This window comes from Varanus komodoensis, unplaced genomic scaffold (genome assembly GCF_004798865.1).
Source record: "Varanus komodoensis strain SLA01 unplaced genomic scaffold, ASM479886v1 scaffold135, whole genome shotgun sequence".
Classification (NCBI taxonomy): domain Eukaryota; kingdom Metazoa; phylum Chordata; class Lepidosauria; order Squamata; family Varanidae; genus Varanus; species Varanus komodoensis.
In genome coordinates, this window is record NW_025335391.1 from 36,604 (window position 1) to 58,638 (window position 22,035).

At 47.5% G+C, this 22,035-nt stretch overlaps 2 protein-coding genes across 2 annotated transcripts; both read right to left on the reverse strand.

Annotated features, from left to right (window-relative positions):
- Positions 1-371: 371 nt before the first annotated feature.
- LOC123019728 (protein S100-A12-like) lies at positions 372-4,212 on the reverse strand. Its single transcript, XM_044422776.1, has 3 exons — positions 4,080-4,212; positions 1,923-2,084; positions 372-645 (listed from the first exon to the last, which is right to left on the reverse strand). Exons 2-3 carry the CDS (start codon positions 2,064-2,066, stop codon positions 472-474), a joined length of 318 nt encoding a protein of 105 aa, XP_044278711.1. The 5' UTR covers positions 2,067-2,084; positions 4,080-4,212; the 3' UTR covers positions 372-471.
- Positions 4,213-14,444: 10,232 nt separating this feature from the next.
- On the reverse strand, positions 14,445-16,563 carry LOC123019740 (protein MRP-126-like). The gene is made up of 2 exons (XM_044422801.1): positions 16,162-16,563; positions 14,445-14,824 (listed from the first exon to the last, which is right to left on the reverse strand). Exons 1-2 carry the CDS (start codon positions 16,297-16,299, stop codon positions 14,684-14,686), a joined length of 279 nt encoding a protein of 92 aa, XP_044278736.1. The 5' UTR covers positions 16,300-16,563; the 3' UTR covers positions 14,445-14,683.
- Between the last annotated feature and the right edge of the window lie 5,472 nt (positions 16,564-22,035).

Below are 22,035 nucleotides of genomic sequence, written 5' to 3' on the forward strand. Positions count from 1 at the left end.
CTTGCAAGCTAAGCAGGAGGTGAATCCAGTCATTTAAGCCCAGCTTCCTCTTCCCAGCATTGCACGTGTCTCTGTGCCGCAAGAATCAGGGGATGAAAGTGGCATCCCATGTTCTTTTTATACTAGTCCTGTACGAAGTTGCTTCCTGCATCTCGGATTCCCACCTGTCCCTCCTGGGGGACAGCCCATTGAGTGACTCACCCAGGCAGCTTCGGCTATTGGGTGCACCATCAGTGCAAAGACATCCTCCTCATCCTCATCCTCCATTTTGGGAGGCGGAGATAAATAAACCTTGTCTCTGCCTACAATGACTTTTCCCCCATCCCTCCAGCCGAAGCATCCCACATAATAATTATCACAAAACACCCATCTTCAAAGCGCCTCTTTATTTTGACATGCTGGCCTGAAACAAGGAATGGAGAGCAGCTGAGTTTGCTCTTTTGGGGAGGCTGCCAAATTTGGTTCTTGGGCTCAGTGGTGGTGATGGTGAGCATGGCCATCATCGCCTTCCTTGTGGATGTGCTCATGAGCAGCAATGACAACCTTTACGACAAGATCCATGAATTCTCCGAAGCTGATTTGCTTATCCTTGTTCTTGTCCAGATCCGTGAATATTTTTTCAATAGCTTGAGGGTTCTTCTGCTCCTGTTGGTGGAACCAAAAATATTCACATGAAAGGGGGGTTCTATGTAATGGCATTAAAGTCCCACAATACTTCCAAAGATGAATTAGAGACCGCGTTTCTCCGATCTTGATCAGCCAGCAGGCAATCTGGGAATGTTTTGACACTATTGTGGGCGCTCTCACAAAAGGGTTGCCTTTCTAGACATGGGCAGTCAGCAGATGCCCACTACCCACAAGGCCATGCGATGAGGCTGCGTGGAAAGCAGCTCGCCCAGGAATCTCGCAACAAGTCCAAGGGGCAATTGTGTTCCCAATCGAAAAATTATGCTTTCTAAGCTCTCCCCCATTTTCTTCTTCAGCACAAATGGAAAGCAAACTGTTACACCTCAGAGAATAAAGGGGAAATGCTGATGGTCCCCATTTTGTTAAGAAATACTTTTAATACACAGATATGGCACAGGGAGCCTCATGTGAACCATGGCATATGTCTGCAGAGAACCTGAAGGCAGAATTTCCAGAATGGCTGTAATCCAGGATCCACCCAGAGGTGTCTTCCAATTTCCCCTAAATGTCTAAGCCTCCTTCATATGACACTTGTGTCCCTGGGTGAGGACAAATGCACGGCTGTGTCCTTCTCCGCTGCAGGGTCACAGGGAGGGATTCTGAGGTCAGGATGGAGCCCGTTGCAGCATGGATGTGGCAGGGACGCAACACCTGATTCCCTTGCAAGAGTTCTTCATCTTCTCCCACTCCCAGATCTCCCAGTTCAAAACTAGGCCAATCATTGGAACTCCCAGTTCTAAATTAGAACACCCATCCCTCTGTGCCGAACAAATTGTTTCATTATTATTTTTTATTTATTTATTGAAACATTTCTATGCCGCCCCATTCGCCGAAGCCTCGAAGATTATACCAACAATCGTTTGGGGCACAGAGCCACAAAGGAGAAAAAGGTGTAGAACTGCCACTCCCTTTCCCTTGGACCATGAATCCATTCGCAGTTTGATGGTTTTTTTCCATTTTCCCCTATTTTAAAAGGCTAAACTTCAACAATCCGCTCCCACAGCTTAATTCCTCAAAAGATGTTCTTTAGGGTAACACAGGCTGGTATTTTGGACCCAACATATGCTGGGTTGCCAAGTCTGAGAACTTCTGGAGAACTTCACCTTGGGCATAATCAGAAGGACACCCTCCTCAATTCAGCCATTTCTTTCTTCTCCCCACCCACTCCACTCACTCTCTGGAGAAGGAATGGGTGGAGAGCAGCTTCTGATGGACAGCAAGTCCATGAACCTCACCTTCAAAAATGTCGGAAGTTCCTTCTCAATCAACTGACGCAACTCCCCTTTGGTCAGGGTGTCAAAATGTCCCACGCGGACAGAATATTGGTGGAAAATGTTGATGACTGTTTCAAAGCACTTCTCTAATTGAGTCTGAGCCATCTTGAATCGATTCCTGACCTAGAAGAAAGTAAATGGCAAACAGTTCAGTTGCAGAGGGGAGGCTGATGGAGAATTCTCCCTTGCTAAGACGGGAGAATCCGGCGGCTCCAGGGCTCCCTCTCCATCTGGACAAGCAGCACGGGGCTTGCAGGCACCCTGCGGGAGCTCTCAGTCCCCCGGCGAGCATGAGCTAGGAGGCCTGGGGCAGGAGCTTGTCTGGGGCGGCTCTTCCCTCCAGCGGACCCTCAGCAACAGAGCTCTCCTGCCCCACATCCCACATCCGAGCAGTGCTGCACTGCGGCTCCGGCACCTTCCCTGGTCTGCTTCCCGTGTCCTGCTGGCTGCACCACCTTCCAGCGCAGCTTCTCCTGCTGGCGGCCGCACAGTCCAGCTCCAGCACCTCACCTGATGCTGGTTGACCCTGGAGCCCGCCCTGCCTTCCTGTCTCCTGCCGTGCCCTGCCCTGCCCTCCTGCAGGCAGGGCAGGTCACCTGGTCTCACTCCCTTACCTGGCTTGGCACACCTTCGCTGCCCCGCAGTCCCACCCTGTCTGGAGGTACCAGCTCCTTGCTGTGTAGCCTGAACACTTCTAGACCTTTGGCCTGTCACAGATGCATCTCGGTCTTGCTCCAGTCCATACTCCTGCATCTGACTTTACTGCTGGACCTCAGACTGTGGTCGGACGCTCTCTTGCCTCAAGCTCTGCTGCTCCATCCCCAGACGGCGACAGTCCCTCCCCTCAACTCCAGAGTTAAGCATTGCCGTTCTCTGAGTTGATGTTGCCTGAGGACATTCTGCAAACAGATTTCCCTGAACCAGCATCCCCTGCCTAGTGGGATTGCAGCTCCCACCAGCTGCCGCCTGCATGGCCCAAGGTCTGTGATGGTGGGGAATGTAATCCAAGCCACTGGAGGACCCCTGGCATCAGAAGGCTGGTTCCAAAGATTTCAGGGCTAACAGTTCAGGGCCAGTGACCATGGCTAAGCCGACCAAGAACAGCATTCGAGTGACATCCAGTCTGAATCTAACTTTCAGTAGACCTGTTGGACGAATGGGCCAAGTTGGACTAGCACTGGAGATCACCCATTCTGTCCCTCACGTGGCATGCACTGAATTAAAAACTCCTACTGAGTTTACAACTACAAATCACAGAATCCCCAGATGCCTGGAAGATAGGGTGAGTAGTCTGTCCCTTCTGGAGACCTCCTCATTGGCAAAGATGGCAGCACTGAGCCAGGTTTGACCTTTTCAGTTGTATGACCCACCTTCAGCCTAAATACTAATTTGGGGACTTACTTCTTTCACTCGTCATATGTAGGGCTGCCACAGCCCACCAGATCCCCCCATTAACACTCCAATTAAATAGACAGGAGCATCACAGATGTGCCCAAAATACTACCCCCCCCACCCCACTGGGAAGTATGCTTCAGAAATGCAAGACAAATGGAGCATCTTTCAGGAAATGACTTTCGCCACCAGAGCGGAAGCCTCCTAAATCCTTTCACTGCATGGATCTATCAAGGTTATTAGGGTAAAATTCAACTGCTTCCTCTCCACAGTTCTAGGTATGTACCCAGCACTTGCCCATGACAGGGCAATAGAGGTGGGAAGGTTAACAAGGTGTTTCCAAGTAGTGGGAGACCTACAAGAAGCTACCCTCAGGAATCAGTTGCTAGATGTCCATTTCTGTTCCCCTAGAAGAGCTTCACCAACCTTGTGCCTTGCAGACATCTTGGGGCTACAGCGCCAAGCATCCCTGGCCATTAGTCACACTTACTGGAGCTGGTGGGACATGAAAGTCCCAAAGATTAGAAGATTACCAGATTGGCACATGCTGAAATAGCCTTTCCCAATCTCCTGAGGTCCCTCCTGTCCCTTTGCTTCTCTTTCTGCACCAAGGGCTCCACAGAAGTTCCCGAAATGCTCAGAAAATCAATGGCTGTGACAAAGGAACCACCACACTGCATCCTACATGAAACCTGAGACAGCACAAGAAGAACCATAACCACATACCTCAGCTGGAAATCCACGAAAGAAAGGGAACAATCCAAGATCTGGTGAAGGTCCCCGTGGAGGTCCTCTCTCTTATACGCTCTCTCCAGAGACTTGTTCCCTCCCACTCCTCCTTAAGAAATTGATCTCCCTTGCCAAATCATTTTCCCTTTCTCCATTGCGCTGTCCATCTCTTGCTCAAGAGGTCTGACTCTTAAAACAGCATTCTTGAAGGTGTGGGAGCAGAGGGGGCTTTTGCAACTTGTGGCCTGTCTTAGTTCATCATTTCCTAGCATAAAGACCTCTCTCTATCTCACTATCTCTCTCTCTTTCTTAAGCAACCTCCTAAACTGTTTCCTTAGAAAGATTGCTTGGAACCAGTTGGCTGCCACAAAGACAGGAGGCATTTTCAGAAGGACATGTAAGCCTTGTGAAATAGACAGGGCAGGATATGTTTGTTTGGGGATGGTGGGACGAGCTCCACCTTGCCGTATCACTCGCTTCCCCCTCTGATCACTGCATTTCCACATTCTATTTTCTTTGCAAACCAGGAAGTCTGCTTTGAAACCTCCAGAATCAGAGGGAATATGTGCCTGGATCCAGGGACAACAGAGTGTCGCCTTCAGGTCCAGCTTGCGGACTACCCAAAGGCATCTCGTTGGCAAACACAGTTAGACAAGCCCTGAATACAGCCAGGCAAGTAGGAAGCAACCTGACAGTAAGTCAGACTTTGCCTCACCCAGCTCAGTATGTTCAGCCCAGGGCTGAATGCTCCAGTCTTACCTAGAGGAGCTGTGGAGTGAACCTGGCACCATCTGCATGCAGTCAACACTCTCTGCTCGGACCTGCATGCCCTCCCCAGGCTCCTGTTCTGATCTTCCAATGATACTTTAATGCAGCTTTCTCCAGATGTTCTTGGAGGAGAAGTCAAGGCTGCTCCAATGCAAAGGGACAAAGTGCCAGTCAGGAGATCCAGAGTCCAAAACATCTGGATGCAGGCTGGTGCTACAGTGCAGAAAACAGCTGGGCCCATTCCGACAGTCCTGAATGTCATACGGTAATTGACACATGCTGCAAATTCTGCCTGTGGCTGCATCTGCTAAAGACACCTCTGTGTGGAAACAAAGATGCAAGGGCAGGTGAGACGAGGGGAGCTCCGTGAGGGAAGCACTTGTGGGCCAACAGCCAGCAAATCCAGGGCACTGGATGTGATGGAGATCAGCCAGTCCATGTACCTTTCTTTGAGCAAGTTCCCACGGACAACATAATCACTGGCAACCGGGTTTGCAGAGATGTGCCCCCCAGGTACAAGATCCAGGGCTTCTGCCCCATTGGGCAGCTCCGCCCACTGCCTCGGCCTGTCTGGGGCAGGGGGAGGGCACCATGACGAATGAGTCTTTCCTCCACGTGTGCCTGGGCAAGGATGCCAGTAGCCGCTGCTCCCTCTTTAGCTGCTGCTGCTGCTGCTTTTCCCAGCAGGCTGGCATCACACATCTCTCTCCTCCAAGACCTTCTGCTGGATCACAACAACCCCTTCACAAGCTCGGCCTACATCTGATCAGGGGCCAGACAGATGGAGAAGCCCAAACGTGGTATGTGAACCACAGAACCATGTTGCCCACCTGAGCCACTGCTTAGTCCTGAGGCAGGGACAGCACCATCGTATCAGAACTGGCCTGATCCTGCCTAATCTTGCATGCTAAGCAGGGCAGGACCAGGCTGACATCTGGATGGGTGACCTGAGTCCTGATGGGTGAACTGGATGGGTGAACTGAGCCGGTGGTTGGACCCAACGGCCTGCTAGGTCCCTTCCAACTGTATGATTCTATGGCATTTTAGCTGCAGGCTCTTCATTGGGTGCTTTATTAGGTTAGTAATTAGGTGCCTTAGGAGAGCCATTTCTGTCTTTCAGAAAAGGACAACATGGAACAAAACCCATAACATCTCCAAAGGTAACTCCATGCCATGAGAAGAACACCAGCCGGCTGGTGCCGGAGGTCAGACTAGATGGCCCGGGAGCCCCCTTCTGACTTGCTCTGTTTCTGTGTTTCCTTCTGCTCCCTTTTCTGATTTTCCTGTCCTTCCGCTTCATTGCGCAGTGTCACCTTTGACCATTTTTGACGGGAAAGAGGGAAAGAGACACTTCCTCTGCGCCATGCATCAATTTACAGATCTCGATCATGAGCCACTCCTTGCGTGAGTATCTTGGAAGCTAAGCATGGTCAGGCCTGGTTGAAATTTGGATGGGGGACTTAACTTTGTGAAGTGCCCAGAGAGCTTTGGTTACAGGCAGATGGAAATGTAATGAAGAACGAGAACGCCAGAAGTGGATCGAGCCAAAGGTCCATCCAGACCAGCCATCTGTTCACAAGTGGTCACCCAGCTGCCCCGCGTGAGAAATCCCCAAGGAGGACACGAATGCCGTAGCGCCCCCCACCGGCCATGCTCCCAGTGCCTGGTGTATAGAGGCCTCTGATTCTGCCTCTGACACTGCCGGTAGTCATCAGGACTAGTAGCCTGGGGCAGCTCCTGCTCCACGACTTGCTCCAATCCCTTTCAGAGTCATCCCCATTGATGGCTGCCACTCCATCTGGTGGGTGTGAGTTCCACAGTTCAACTACGTGTGAAGAAGTCCTTCTTTTCAGCTGACTTAAATCTCCATACTGACTCTTTCTTCTTGTTGTTGTGAGTCGCAAAGTCGTGTCCGACCCATCACAACCCCATGGACAATATTCCTCCAGGCCTTCCTGTCCTCCACCATCCCCCGGAGTCCACTCAAGCCCACACCCACCTCTCCAATGACCCCATCCTGCCCCCTCATCCTCTGCCGTCCCCTCCTTCTTTTGCCATCTATTCTTCCCAGCATTAGGCTGTTCTCCAGGGAGTCCTTCCTTCTCATTAGGGGGCCAAAGTATTCGTGTTTCATCTTCAGGACCTGGCCTTCTAAAGAGCAGTCAGGGTTGATTTCCTACAGACTCTTTATTCCTGGCCTAAAAAAGGGGGAATAAGTGACATCAGGACACCATCGTCTGAAGTGTCAGAGGGCATCTGGGTGCTTTTTGCTTGATGTTTGTTTTCAATTGGATAGAGAGGACCTTGGAGAGAGAAAATATCTTATTTACAGCATCTGCAAGCAGGTCTTTCTCATCCTTTCCTCAGTGGGATGCCCTCTGAAGGGTTTGGACAGCAGCTCCCATTATCCCCAACCCTTGGCAATGTAAGCTGGTGTTAACAGGTTGTGCAGTCCCACACCTTTGGAGGATAAACTGAGGAAGCCCTGCATAGCTCCTGGTCCCCAATCTAATGAGCTTTTTTCCAACATCAGTGGGTTCTAGCCACCCAGGTGCGGTAAGTCTCACTTTCACAACATCCATCCCACATGTCAGGACATGAGCCTTCCTAGACGAATGCTGGACAAACAGGCCACTTGGGAAATAGAAAGGAGCGTCTCCTTCCTCTTTTCTTGATTGCAAAGAAAAAGAATATCTGTCTCCTGAATTCAACATGGCAGGGATAACCTCTCCCCTCTCCACTTTTGTGGGCCAGTGGCCCCAAAACGCAGTCCTGGGGCATCACCGACCATAGAAATTCCATAAATAAATTCACATTTATATCTAGGACTGGCTGAGAATTATCTTGCTTGATCTGCAAGGTCATATATAAATTAGCATGCATTTCATGCAGGTCTGAAGAAGACATTTCCCTGCTCCACTTTTATGGCTCACGCTGATGTGATTCAGACTTGCCAAACAAGCTTCAGATCACCCCTTGGACAGCAGGTATCACTATTTTGAAAATTGTTTCTATTAAGGAACCGTATGTGTAAAAAGTGTGTGTTAGAAGTCATACATGAAAATCAGTGGAAATATTTCTACAATTCTGGGCAGACCGATGAACGGATACAAGCGAATGTAACTTGGGCCAGATCTAGACTGATTCATCCCAAATTTGTTGAGGTTTTGATGCAAAACTTTGCTTGGGCTGGGTGTATTTTATTAGACTCATGCAAAGCAGAGGAACCAGAGGCAATATGGCAGATCAGACAGCAGCCTCAGCGCTGGTCTAATGGGGCAGCCTTCCCCAGCCTGGATTCCTGCAGCTGTTTTGGCCCAAATCGTCGTCATTCCCGGCAAGCCATGGCCCATGGTCAGGGATGATGGGAAGGAACATAGGCTGGGGTGGTTGGCATGGCTAAGTGCACATCAATGTCCCGCTCAGCATGGGTCAGCAAAGCTTCTAACAGCCCTGTTTAAGAGGAGGAGAAACCTTTTTCCCTAATACTGTCATAAAACAATTGGAATTCAGAAAGCATTACACCCTCATGAATGGTGCCAGAGGATTATGGTTGTGGTCTGAACCAGCTGGGCACTGACTGGCTGTGGGTGTCCGCAGTCTTTCCCACCTTGGCCACCAATAATTCTCCTAAGGGGAGGTAAAACGGACTGGAACTACGGTCCTTTCTGTGCATGGAGCTACAGCCCCAGTTCCCAGCAAAAGGCCTTTTCCTTGGCCTGTTTGTTGGACGAATCAGCATTAAAAAACAGAATTCTATGAATGCAATCTGCAGATTCCACAGCAAAATTTTTTTCCTGAATTATGCAGATACCATGGGTTTGTTGACCAGATTTTCACTTCGGGATAGGATTTATTCTAATGTCCACCAGCGTTCATACTTATGACCACAAATGCACAGTTTTGCACCTGTGCCGATGCACACAAGTGCAAGTAGAATGAAATTCTACTTTCACAAAAGAAAGATCCCATTAATGAGCAGATAACAGAACAAAAGACAGCAGACAATCCTTGCAATACAGACAGATTTAACCAAAATCCTCAACTCTTAAAACCCACATCTTGGGAAGGCCTGCACCTAGGGAGTCTGTTGGAGAAGCAGAGCAGCATATGGGGTGGAAGCATGTGGAATCCCACCAGTTCCATGATGGACCAGAGGGTTTTGAAGTGTGGGACCCTACCCATGGATGCAATCAACCCAGTTTGCCCAGCGTTGGCCCAGTAACCACCCCAGTCTGAATTCCTGCCACTTTCTAAGGACCCCCAAGGCTCTGCTACCTTTAACCCCTAAGTTAAAAGATTATGGTATTTACATTGCCCCACCTTCTGCCTTCAGCTGTACACATCACTGGAAGGTGGTCCCCGAAAGCTTGCAAAATTTGGTGCTTCAATTGAAAAAGACTTGGTAACACTGTTCAAAACAAAGAAATGGCTCTAAGTCTCCAGTTTCAGGGGTCCAGTTGATGGCTGAGCACCAGCAGGATTGAGGCTGTCACACCCAAGCCCTGCTTTCGGATCTTCCTGGGACTTCCAGGCATCTTGAGTATGGGGGCTTGAAACTTCTCTTCCTGAAGGGGCAAGACAAAAGCAAAAACAGGACATGAGGTCCAACAGAGCATTCCTACAAGATGGTGGTAACATCCTTAGGGACATGGGATGTCCTTCTGAAGGACAGGAGACATCCTCAGGAGAAGGGGTGCCTAGTTCCGGTTACCCTTAAGGAAGGGAAGATCCAAGCCACCATAATCACAGGTCCTCTTGCCTATCTTGTCTCCAAGATCCAGTTTGCAGCAGGTCCAAAGTCATAACCCGTAAAAGCCTCCAAAATGTAGAAATACTGGTAGGGCAAGATCAGGGTGCCTGTGCTAAGTTCAAGAGTTTGGCTTTCATTCAGTGGCCAGGAGAAGCTAAAGAATTTTAAATATTGCTTCAGCAAGTATCCTACACAAGAACTGCACAACCCAAGGCTTAACTGAACAAACATTTTGTAACGTGAGAGCAGTGTTGCTTCACGGAGGCCCCTCAGCGAGGCCCCATTCCTTTACTTTGCATTTTGGAAATTCACAATTTGCCTGCACCAGGGATGGGTCTACAGCTTTCTGACAGTATGAAGCCCCAAAATGTCCAAAATATTTTCTGTTGACAGGATTCATTTCTGATGCAACACTTTGAGTGCTTGGAGCACTTCAGAATGAGAACCTTTGCCCCAAATCCATGCACTGCTTCTCAGGACAGGGGTTCCCTGGATTGTGTGGCACATGAGCACAAGAAAAGAAGGACTTGGCTACAAAGACCAGCCCTGGCTTTTGTGTGTTGGAGTAAGAAGAAAATCTTTCCATCTCAGTCCAGGGCCTGCAGAAGCCTGAAGGCTACTTGTTGAACGTCCTGTGATCTGTGGAGGTGGAGGTGGAGGTGGAGGCGAAGGTGGAGGTGGGACCAAAATACCAAACTCACCAGCCTCTTTCAGCTTAAAGCTCTTGCTGCCTACAGAGGAATTTTGGGGACATCTTAACTTTCCAGAATACAGGAGAGGACAGCAAGGAAACCCACAGAGAAAAAGGGAAAGGATCCAAAGGAAGAGGGCAAGTCCATCTAGCAGAATTCTCATAGGTCCAGTTAGGAACGTCAGAGGGCTGAGTCTGGCCCCTGGTGAAGAGACAGCCCAGGGACTGCACAGCTTTTGTGAGGTCAAGAGATCTTACCACCGGTTCCCATTTAACTCCTTTCCTCTCTAAGCTGCTTTTGGTGACCCTGGCCAGAATAAGAACTGGTCCATGCATCACCTTGTTTTCTTTTCCCCACCCTTTCCATTTTTTTAACATATTCCACATCCTGTATTTTAAATTGTGGCAAGGGTATTGGACGGGGGACCCAGGAGAGCTGAGTTCCAGTCCCCACTCAGCCATGAAGCTCTTTGGGTGACTTTGGGCAAGTCACAAATTCTCAGCCAAACCTACTTCACAGGTTCCATGATGTGAGAATAACATGGAGGTGTTTAAGCTGCCTTGGATTCTCTGCAAAAGGAAACAAGGCAGGATAGAAATGCAAATACAAATAATAGTGTTAAATCTTTTGGAAGCTGTAGTTGGGCTGTCATTGTTTTATAGACATTTTCTGTGCTTCTCAGACCGTTTGGGATTTAGCAGGGCTTCCTCATTGCCTTTGAATGCTTTGTTTTTCTGCACTTCTATGTGCCAGAAGCTTCTCTGGAGGCCAGCCTCTCGCTTTTCAGAGACCCTGTTTTTCCTTCCTTTGTTGCAGTAACCGCCATCAGGTTAACTACTGAAAGGAGAAACTTGTGAGCTGAGAAAAATGGAGTCCCTGCATTAGAGAAATGCTGTTAAGATCTGGTTTTCTCTCTTGTTTTTCGATGTTTTTCATTGTGGCTTCTCACCAGTTTGGAATGGTGCTCATGAGAGATAGAAAACAGGGCCTGGGGCAAGTCAGATTTCAAAACAGACAATGAAAAACCGAGGCTCGGCTCCGCTCCCCACTGCAAAGTCATTTATTTGGCTTGGACACTTCCTCCCCTCTCTGTCCTGACCCCTGTGGCAAGTTTCGGGACCTGAGCATGATGCAAGAGATGTTCAAGCTCTGTCTAGAGGAATTAGCTATTTCATAGGTGTTCTCTACATTTCCTAACTTCTGCTGAATAGTTTCCCCTTTTTCTCTGCTGACCAAAATCCATGATGTAAGAAGCATTATTATGGTTTCCCATTATTCCCTTGACCCCCTTTTCTCTCATTTTTATTGACACTTGGTTCCAAATTAGACCATATTTGTATGTATCTAGTCCTCAGAGAGGTATGCTGATTTTGTAGTTGGGACAACTTATGAGGATGGGGAAGAATGCTGAATTAACACTGATCCGGAAGCACACTGGTGCACGGCTGTTGATAGGGACTGAAAAGGGCTGCACAAACGGAAAGGAAATGTGGACGGGGAGAAGAGGCATCTGATTTCAGGAAAAAAAGCCTCAACAATATGATTTGCAGGGTTGTAGCAAGAAAGGGCAAAAAGCCAGGCAGTTGAGAGGGATCAGAACCCCAAGGAACTGACTCCTGTTTTTGGTCACCAGGAAAAAATTTTATTCTTCCAATGCATGTTGCAGCACTGCACTGAATTACAACAGAGGCAATCAAAAGATCTGGTGAAAGAAGGGCGTTTTGCTATACAATAGATCTACCTACTGGTACTTTCACTGGGAGACACAACAATGGAGAAACACATCTTCTAAGATCTAAGATTCTCCCCTGTTACTTACACTATTTCCTTTCAAGAGCAAGATTGCCAGCTGACCAGAAAAATTCCATTCCAGCCTGCTGTTGTGCCATTAGAGAAAGGTAGATGCACAGATACCTCTTCCCCCACATTTATCCAGGAGAAACATACGGAAAAAGTGATAGTGTGTGTTCAGCTTTTGTTGAAGGCAAAGTTACAGCAACCTCCCGCCAAGTGAGCAAACCAACCCAAGAGGAGACCAAAGGAAAACCAGTTTCAGTGTGAACAAAGGGGAGATTCCAGGGTAAGAATGGATGGAAGATATCACATTAGAAGAAACAAGGGTGTGGTTGGCAATTATTTGCAGAGCAGGGTTGTCAGCCAAGCGATTCCCCTCCCCGCATCCTCAAATTTGCTCTTGCCCAGCCTTAACAGCAAAGCATCTGACTGGGGGTTTGGGCAGTGGAGGGGGGGAGTGGGAAATTCTCTTTTCTAGATTCCTTCTTGCCCCTTCCAAGTGTGGGTTATTTGACCTTCATTAATATGGAAGAGATGCCCCATGTACTTGGAGTCACACGCCATCAGCTCCCTTCTTCCTTTTCTGCCAACAAATTCCCTTTCTCACTGCCCTCAACCACAGGACGGCATTCAATGTGGATAAGTGCAGGTCTTGCACTTGGGGCATAGGAATGGGTGTCATGAGCACAGGTTAGGGGACAAGTGGCTGGAGAGCAGCACTTGTGAAAGGGACCTTGGGGTGCTGGTTGACTGCAGGCTGAACATGAGCCAGCCGTGTGATGCTGTGGTCAAGAGGGCGAACGCCACCCTTGGTTGCATAGCCAGAAGCATGGCTTCTAGATCAAGAGAGGTATTGCTGCCACTCTGCACGACTCTGGTGCGCCCAGAACTGGAGTATTGTGTTTAGTTCTGGGCCCCTCATTACAGGAAGGATATAGCCAGGTTAGAGTCAGTGCAGCGCAGGGCCACAAGGTTGGTGGCCGGTTTGCAGGGGATGCTGTATGAGGCGAGACTGAGGAAACTGGGTCTCTTCAGCCTGGAGAAGAGGAGACTCAGAGGGGATCTGTTGGCAACATACAGGTATGTGAGGGGGTGTCACATGGAGATGGGCAGAGACCTGTCCTCCCCTGCAAAGGAAGGCAGAACACGCCCCAACAGAGCAAAGCTCAGGGAGCCAAGGTTCAGTTTGGATGCCAGGAAGCACTTCCTGACAGTCAGGACCCCGAGGGTGTGGAATGGGCTTCCACGGGAGGTGGATGAAGCCCCAAAGGTGTGGGTGTTCAAGGATAGGCTGGACGTCCACATGGTGGGCATGTCATGAGCGGAGCCGGCTGGTCAGACTAGTTGGCCCGAGAGGCCCCTTTTGACTCGCTCTGTTTCTATGTTTCAAAGAAATTCCAAGTGGACTTTTTGTGAAATTAGACACACGCTTCTTAGCCCATTAATGCAGGAGGCATTCAGCTTTGCACGAAACGAGTTTGTTTCAATTTTTTTACACAAACCCTTTCTTCCCCCACCCTGTGGACTTTTTCTAAATATATTTTTGCACCTTTTATAGGCACAATTTAGAAAAGAAATTCTGCCTGCTACAATATTTAATTTCCAAGGCAAGGAAATTATTCTGAGCTGCCTGCTCACACAGATCCTGTTGGTTTTGCATCAGTATTTCATATTGGGAGGGTTCAACAAACAAGTCCTTTTCATTATTAAACCTCTTGATTTACAGCTTTATAGGTTTCCAGACTTTTCCATGTACTTTATTTCACTTTATCCTTTTAACACTGCTGGTTTTCCACAAGCACTTTCCTTCTGTTTAACACAACATCGTACTTTCTTTGGTTCCGTTTTCCTGATTTTCTCTTTCTTTGTGCGTGTTCTCTATAGTGTTTCCCACCCTCCAAAGAAAGATTCCCAGTTATTGTTCCATCACATCTTAGATACTGGAATTTCCTGCTGCCGTTTTCCCACCAGTCAGAACCAGCAAGGGGTGGGGGAGGCAGAAACACACAGAATTAAGGGTGCGTCTGAACCTGAGCTCAGCCTAGGAATTCGTATTTCAGACAAAGATAAATGCAGGTCTCCTTCTTCCTTCCGTTTCAGCAGCCTGAATTTACAGTGCCTACAGAACTGGGCAGTAAATCCCATGTAATTCTGTTGCAAAATGCCTTACAATCTACCAGCAAACCACAATTTACCTTCTGCCCAACCTACTTTCCCATGTGCAAGATGAAAAGCCTTGGAACCTGCCAGGTCGTGCAGGTCCAACTCCTGTCAACAGACATGGTTCATGGACCTGGAAAGTGGTCGGCCCCCCTTCACACTGCCTGCCATCACAAAGAACCACAACGCCATGACTGAATGCAAAGCTGTTTTTATTTTATATTCTTCCACACTGTGCCAAGTGAAACCATCTCATTTAACTCCGAATCTCCCCTAGCCTGCTTCAGCCCTTGTCCTCCTGCACCTCAAAATGCATGCATTTTCTACTCTTTCAGAAAGCCGTGTCTTTATTCCACTACTCTTTTCTTCTTTGTCATTTTCTTCTTCTTCTTCTTCTTCTATTTCCCATCAGGGCTTCGTCTTTCCCACTCAGATCACTCTGTGTGCAGTTTCTCGTGGGTTGCCTCAGTGACTTGCCCGATCATGACCATAAATTCTTTGAAGGAAATCTCCTGGTCCTTGTTTTGGTCCAGATGCTTAAACATTTCCTCAATACTGGTTGGGTTGACTTGATTCTGTTGGAAAGACCATCAGAACATCAGAAGAAGCCCACAGGATCTGATCCGGAGTCCATCCACTCCAGCCTTTAGGTCATACAGTGGTCAAGCAGATGCCCACAGAATCCCATCAGCAGCACCCGAGAGCAGAAGCACCCTACTGCCCATGTTCCCCAGCAACCTGCGTGCATAGGCAACCTGGAAGAAGCATGTAACCATCAATGACTTAATCGCCTAGTCCAAGAACTTGTAGGGAAGAGAGGAAACCAAAAAGTGCTCTGTCTAAAAGGTGTCCACTTAACATGCCATGCAAAAGAGGCACGTCATTTAAAAAGACACTGCTTTAGATACAATTGACATATATTAATATGTCTTATGGAAGCAACGTTAGAAAGAATACCTAGAAATAGATTGCATCGCACCACTGGGGAGAAGATCTTCCAATTTTACCGTAAGACCCTCCAGATGCTTCCCTCTATGGACCATTGAATTATGCCGCAACTCACTTCACTATCTCTACAACGTTATTATATTCTTTATAATATGAAGAAATTCTAAATGTCTTTATAATTTTCCATATGTAGTAACAGTTTATATTTTAAGTCTTGAAAGAATGCTGTATTTAAAAATCTGGGGATGATGTCTTTGCTGTTCTTTTCATTGCTGTTTAATTCTATTCTTTACTGATTGGTTTTAACTCATTCTTCTATGAATAATACATCTAAGCCCCAGAGGCTGAACTTTCAAGGACCTCTCTGTGGTGTTGAACCTTTCCCCTGACCTCGGTTCAGTACCATGAAGAGTGCCATCCATGTTCAGAACTTAGCTGCAATGAACATGGCAAAGCTGAATTTGCTGAGAGAGGCAAGCGGGCGCTTTCGAGGGGAATTTGGGGGGTCTCCTTGGGCTGAGCAACCTGGCTCCCCAATTCCTTTCCCTCCTCTCAGGGGGAACATATGAGTTCCACTTGCTACTAAATTTTGCCTGGTGTGAAACGCAAGATGGCTTTGGAAGGTCCCACCCTTTGGGCTGAGCCGATTTCATATGTGCGTCCCCTGCATATAGCTATCAATAGAGATGACAAGTTCAACAGAGATTACCCTCACAGGTATGTGTGTATTGTATTCATATCCCACCTTTCTCCCATTGTAGAAATCAAGGTGGCTCATGCAGTTCCCAGGTGGTCTCACCTCCACCCTCAAGCCAGCTCCAGACCTGGTTACCTTCAACATGGACTTTATGTGCCTTCAGACCATACTCTGCAACAAGGAACCCAGGTCCCTCAATTCACACAGACCCTGAAGCTACTTCCACACAACCTCACACTGTGCTGAATCTGTTTCCATAAGACTCACCTTCAGGAACTCTGCAAGCTCTTTCTCAATCAACTGCTTCAGTTCTCCATTGTTCAGCTTGTCTGGATGGGGTTTATGGGTGGAATACTGGTGGAAGACATTAATGACGGTGTCAAGAGCAGTCTCCAATGGACTCATTGTTCGGGGGACCTGGTGGAGGAAGAAGAGTGTTTGAAGTTTGGGGTTGGGGAAAATCTTGGTCCAAACATCACATCAGACTTGTGAATTAGTATGGTAGAGAGATGGAGGAAAAACAAGCAGACAGACCAAGAGAGAGATAAAGGCAAGAATGAATGAATGAATGAATGATCAGATGCTCTTGGATGCTCAGTACAAAGTAGAAATTATGGCACCACAACTAGGAAGGTGGGTCCTCTCCAGGTCTTGGAGACTGGGCAAATACAACATGTCCTTCTGGAGTCAACCAAAATAGACAGACGGCAAGATTTCTTGGATCTCACTTGCTCCCTCCTGATTTCAAAAGCTTTTGGACACTTCCCCATGACTTGAAGGCTTCTTGTCTGGTACTCTTGTTGTCCGAAACACCCCAGTTATTCACACCATCTGCAACTGGACAACTCGATACGTCTGTCCCAAATAGTAGATCCAAAGCTGCATAAGCCATCTAAACACGAATTCACATATGGTGCACACCATTGTCCGAGATGCCCTGACCAGTATAAAACCAGTTTAAGATTGCATTCTGGCATTTCCCTGGGAGCAGGTCCCAAAGAACATTTACTTCTAAATAAATGTATGGAGGATCATGCCAGAACACTACAATTCTCTGCACAATTACTTGGGTGTAAACTCTGCTGAGCTTGCTGAGAAAATCTGGATAGTATTGTGCAGTCAAGGTGCAATTAAGTACTCCCTTACGAGTACTTGCACGCAAATCTCCTAAAACTGGGTTTGCACACTGCTGAACAGAAGACTGCATGAGTGTCAGGATCTCACGTACCTGGTCTCTGAGAAGTCAAGGCGTCTCGCACTGTGGACCAAACAAACCCAGAAGTAAATTGGGTTGGGATCAGGGCAGCTTTTTATACCCTCTCAAGAGCCCTTTAGTGGATTTTGAGATCATCCTTCTCACATGATAACCATCACCTGTCAATACACACACTTCTTACCTAGCTCAAATTTTTCCATCAGCCTCATAGAATCTGAGCAGAAGAAATGGTCACCTTTACCCCACTCAGCCAGCCTGGAGGGAGGGAAATATTTCAGAGTGGACTTCACTTCTGCATTTGGCAGATGTTCTAGAAACCATGGAAAAATTCCAATGTAGTTAAGTCTCTCTAGGTTTTGCACTGTTCCGCCATGCAGATTCCACAGAGAAGTCTCCATGGAGCTTCACAGAAGGTGAAAGGACCTCTTCACAGATTCAAACTAGAGGATTTCCTTCCACAAGACGCAGTGATGGGCATCAATTTGGACAGCTTGGAAGGGGGATTGGAGAATTTCATGGGGAAGGTTATCCCTGGCTACTAGTCCTGATGGTTGCATGCTACCTCTACTAGCAGTTGCTGGGGAACATGGGTGAGAATCATAGAATCATAGAATAGTGGAGTTGGAAGGGGCCAGAGGGCCATCAGGTTCAACTCCCTGCTTGTGCAGGACACTAAGTTACACAATTCCACAACTCTCCAAATATGTTTTGAATGTCTCCAGTAAGAAAGAGCCCACAACTTCCCCAAGTAATAGATGCCATTGTCATACTGCTCGGAAAAGTGAGGAAATTCTTCCTGGTGTCTAGTCTAAATCTGGATTCTTTTCACTTAAGTCTGCTATCCTGTGTCCTGCAGCCTGGGATGGATGAGGAGAGACTTGTCCTTTCTCTATGTAACAGCCTTTCAGGTACTTCTGGAATTATTTATTTATTTATTATTTTATTTTTTTGATTTATATCCTGCCTTTTTCCTACAAAGGGCTCAAGGCAACTTACATTATCTCTCCTCCTCCATCTTATCCCCACAGCAACAACCCTGTGAGGTAGGTTGGGCTGAGAGGCTGTGACTGGCCCAAAGTCACCCAGTTGGCTCCATGGCCGAGTGGGGACTCGAACCCGGATCCTCTGAGTCCCAGTCCCAGGCTCTAACCACTGCACCACACTGGCTCACATATCTCCCTTCAGTCTCCTCAAGGCTGAACATGCGCAGTTTTCTGAATCTTTCCATGTAGGACTTTGCCTCCCGTCCCGGAATCCTCCTTGCTGCCCTCCTCTGTACCCCTCCTAGCTTTTCTGCCTCTTTTTGGGTGTCCAGAACTGGGCACAGCTCTTCAGCTGAGGCCTGACTAGAGCTGAGTAAAGGAGAACTAGCACTTCCTGTGTTTCAGAATCGGCACTTCTGTTTTACTCACATCCTGTTCTCCCTGGGAAAGCAGCTGGTCGGCCACTTGCTGGGCCTTTGGCTTAATCCAGAAAGGCTCTTCTGATGTATTTATGTGAGGAATAGCTCATGATCCTATAAAGAGAAAGCTCAGCTCGAGCGACCTTCACTTAATCCAACCAAGATCTTATATTCTTGGAACTTTTTAAAGACCCTGTCCATCCTCACACGCTGTCCCCTTGCCAGTACCAGCCCCCATTACCATTTACTGTAGGGCAGAAAGTCTTCTTGATCCGCCCATGATGCAGCACTAAACAAAGCCCCGGAAGATGGCATCCTATCTGTCCATGATACTAGGAACAGGTTTGGGCCCATCTGATTGAGGTTCTCAGTTTCCACCTCATTCCACCTTATAAAGTTGGGGTTGGGTTCGAGAGCAAAACACCTGTATTTACTTCCATGCATGGTTGCATAGGAAAACCCCCGTGGACTACGGTGTGTTTGTGCGTATTTTAGAAATGAGCATGTTGTAAAAGTAGGTGCCCGTTTCTGCCTAGATCAGACTTCCCTCCACATGCTTTGGACTACAGCACCCTTGCTTCCTGACCATTAGCCATGCTTACTGGGCCCTGGGCCTGATGGGAACGGTACTCCAAACAACTGGAGGACACAAGGTGCGAGAAAGTTTTAAACCATTCTAAACAGCCTGCTGGCTTCCTTCCCTTGGAGTCCACTTTTTCTGGGCACTGGAGAAGGGCAGAGTTGAACTCAGTAACCTTTTAATTTCCTTCCAACTTAGATTCTAAAACTCTGAATTTAATTTAATTTTATTTTATTTTTGGAAAAGCAGAATCCCTAGGGACAAAATTGGACTGTTTGCTGTGTGGGAAAAGCTGTGGAAATGTGGCTTTTGCATTGCTCCTGTTTGGTTGCAACTGCCCTGCCCAAAGATTGAGATGATGGGTGCCAGCAAATCCCACGTTCATGCCATAAAAGGTAAAATGTCTTCTCAGCCACCTCCCCTCTGCCCCCTGCACCTTCTTTTGTTTGTTTCCAGTAAACTTTGCACAACCTTAGTTTTGAAATCTTATCTTTAGAGCTAGCGAAAGTTCAAGAAATGGGGGAAGTAGTGGCCGGTCCCCACCCCACCCCTTCTGCCTATCAGTGCTCAGCAATTCAGGTAGCAGCTGGGGCAATCCCCCCACAACTAAAATGCACCTCTTTGAAGTCAAAGACTTCAATCCAGTGTCCGTCCAGCTCTACTTCTACCATCTTTTATTTGGAAGGAGATGAAACTGATAAAAACCAACTGCAGTGAACTTGGCTTTGGTTTCTCCGAGATGGCTGTTTGCAGAAGGATTGGAGAGCAATAGAATAGACAAAATTCTTGCTTGCTTTTCCAAGCTCCCCCTCTCTTGGTAATCTGATTTAAATAATGGAAATGTACTGGACGGGATCCCCTGATAAGCTCTTTTCTCTGCCTGGGGGCTTGTGAAAGCTGGCAGCCTGGCTGGGCTTGCAACCACTTGCAGGAATCAGGAGAGGGCATTCATCCTGCAAGACACAGGATGGTCCAGACGAGGATGCCTGGCTTTTCCACAGTAACTTGAGTCTTTGCATCCCGTTCCAGCAGTCCCCTCCATTCCTGTGATGCCTTGGCCTACGCCTTGCCTCCTACCTGTACTGGACTCTGCCTTGCCTCTGGTCCTACCTACCACTCCTGCGCCAGGTATTTGACCTTCCTACTTGCCTGTGCCTTGCAGTGCCTTCCTGGATGTCTGACCCTTGCCTGTCTTGGCTTTGCCCTCTGCTTCCGGCCCAGTTTTGCCTTGCTGGTGTCTGACCCTGGCTCATACATGACTCTGCCTTTGCTTCTGGCCCTACAGCAGCTCCTTGCCAAGTGCTCCTTCCACCTCCCTCGGCTCTGGTCCTGGCACTCCATTTGTGGACGCCTGCTGCTGGTGTCCTGGGACTGACGACAATGAGAAAACAGCTTTGAAGACAAAGTTTTTAAAGTACTGATTTCTTTACCACTTACTCTCTTGGAATAGAAGAAAGTTGAAAGGCTTAAGGAGGGGCAGTTCCTTTATGCTGCAGATCCTGTACTTTTTTTTAAACCAAAAAAACAACAATGCACACTATTAGCCACAGAAAGGAAACCTAGTTCCAGCATGCATATCTTACCTAGCTTAATTAAAATCCTGGAGTGCAGTTTGCAATAGGGACCACAGGAGGGCACCCAAGAGCCGTTCCTGGTTTTTCCCTGGGCTAATTGGATGCCTGGGACGCAGTACACAATAGTGGCCACAGGAGGGCGCCCAAGAGCCGTTCCTGCTTTTTCCCTGGGCTAATTGAATGCCTGGGTCGCAGTACACAATAGTGGCCACAGGAGGGCGCCCAAGAGCCGTTCCTGGTTTTTCCCTGGGCTAATTGAATGCCTGGGTCGCAGTACACAATTGTGGCCACAGGAGGGCGCCCATGAGCCGTTCCTGGTATTTCCCTGGGCTAATTGAATGCTTGGGTCGCAGTACACAATAGTGGCCACAGGAGGGCGCCCAAGAGCCGTTCCTGGTATTTCCCTGGTCTAATTGAATGCCTGGGTCGCAGTACACAATAGTGGCCACACGAGGGCGCCCAAGAGCCATTCCTGGTTTTTCCCTGGGCTAATTGAATGCCTGGGTCGCAGTAAGCAATAGTGGCCACAGGAGGGCACCCAAGTGCCAGCTCAGAGCCTTTCCCTGGACCAATTTTTTTTTGAATAAGTTTTATTTGAAATTATAATCCTAAAAAAAAAAACACTACAAACAACATCCATCATTGAGCCCGCGGGATCAGCTCCCACACCCTCCTTCTTCCATTTAGGATACCTTTAAAAACATATTTAAATCTATGCGAAGTCCCGTTTCTCTAGCCAATATTTTAAAAAATCCCAAGTTTGATAGAAGTCAGTATCTTCTTTCTCCTTCAATGATAAAGTCAATCTATCCATTTCTGCACAGTCCAGGACCTTTTTTAGAATCAATTCGTCAGTGGGTAGTTCCTCACTTTTCCAGTGTTGAGCAAATGCAATCCTTGCAGGTGTGATTACATACAAAATTAAATACATTTCTTGTTTGCTAGTGCCCTCTGGTATAATACCTAATAAAAAAGTCAGGTTTAAAAGCTAAGGATTTTTGTAACATTTCCTCGAGCCATTTATGTATTTTAATCCACTACTTTATCACGTTATCGCAAGTCCACCACAAATGATAAAAAGTACCCAATTTATGTTTACATTTCCAACATCCAATTGACATATTTGGAAACACCTTAGCTAATCTATTTGGCGACAGATACCATCTATAAAACATTTTAGAGAAGTTTTCTTTAAACGAAGTTGCTAATGTTACCTTGATATTTCTCTCCCACAGCTTTTGCCACTTTTCTAATTCAATATTATATCCAAAATTTTGTGCCCACGTTATCATAGTTTCCTTAACCTGTTCGTCTTCCATTTTCCTATCAAGTAAGAAGTCATATAATCTTTAGTCTTTCCCTGGACTAA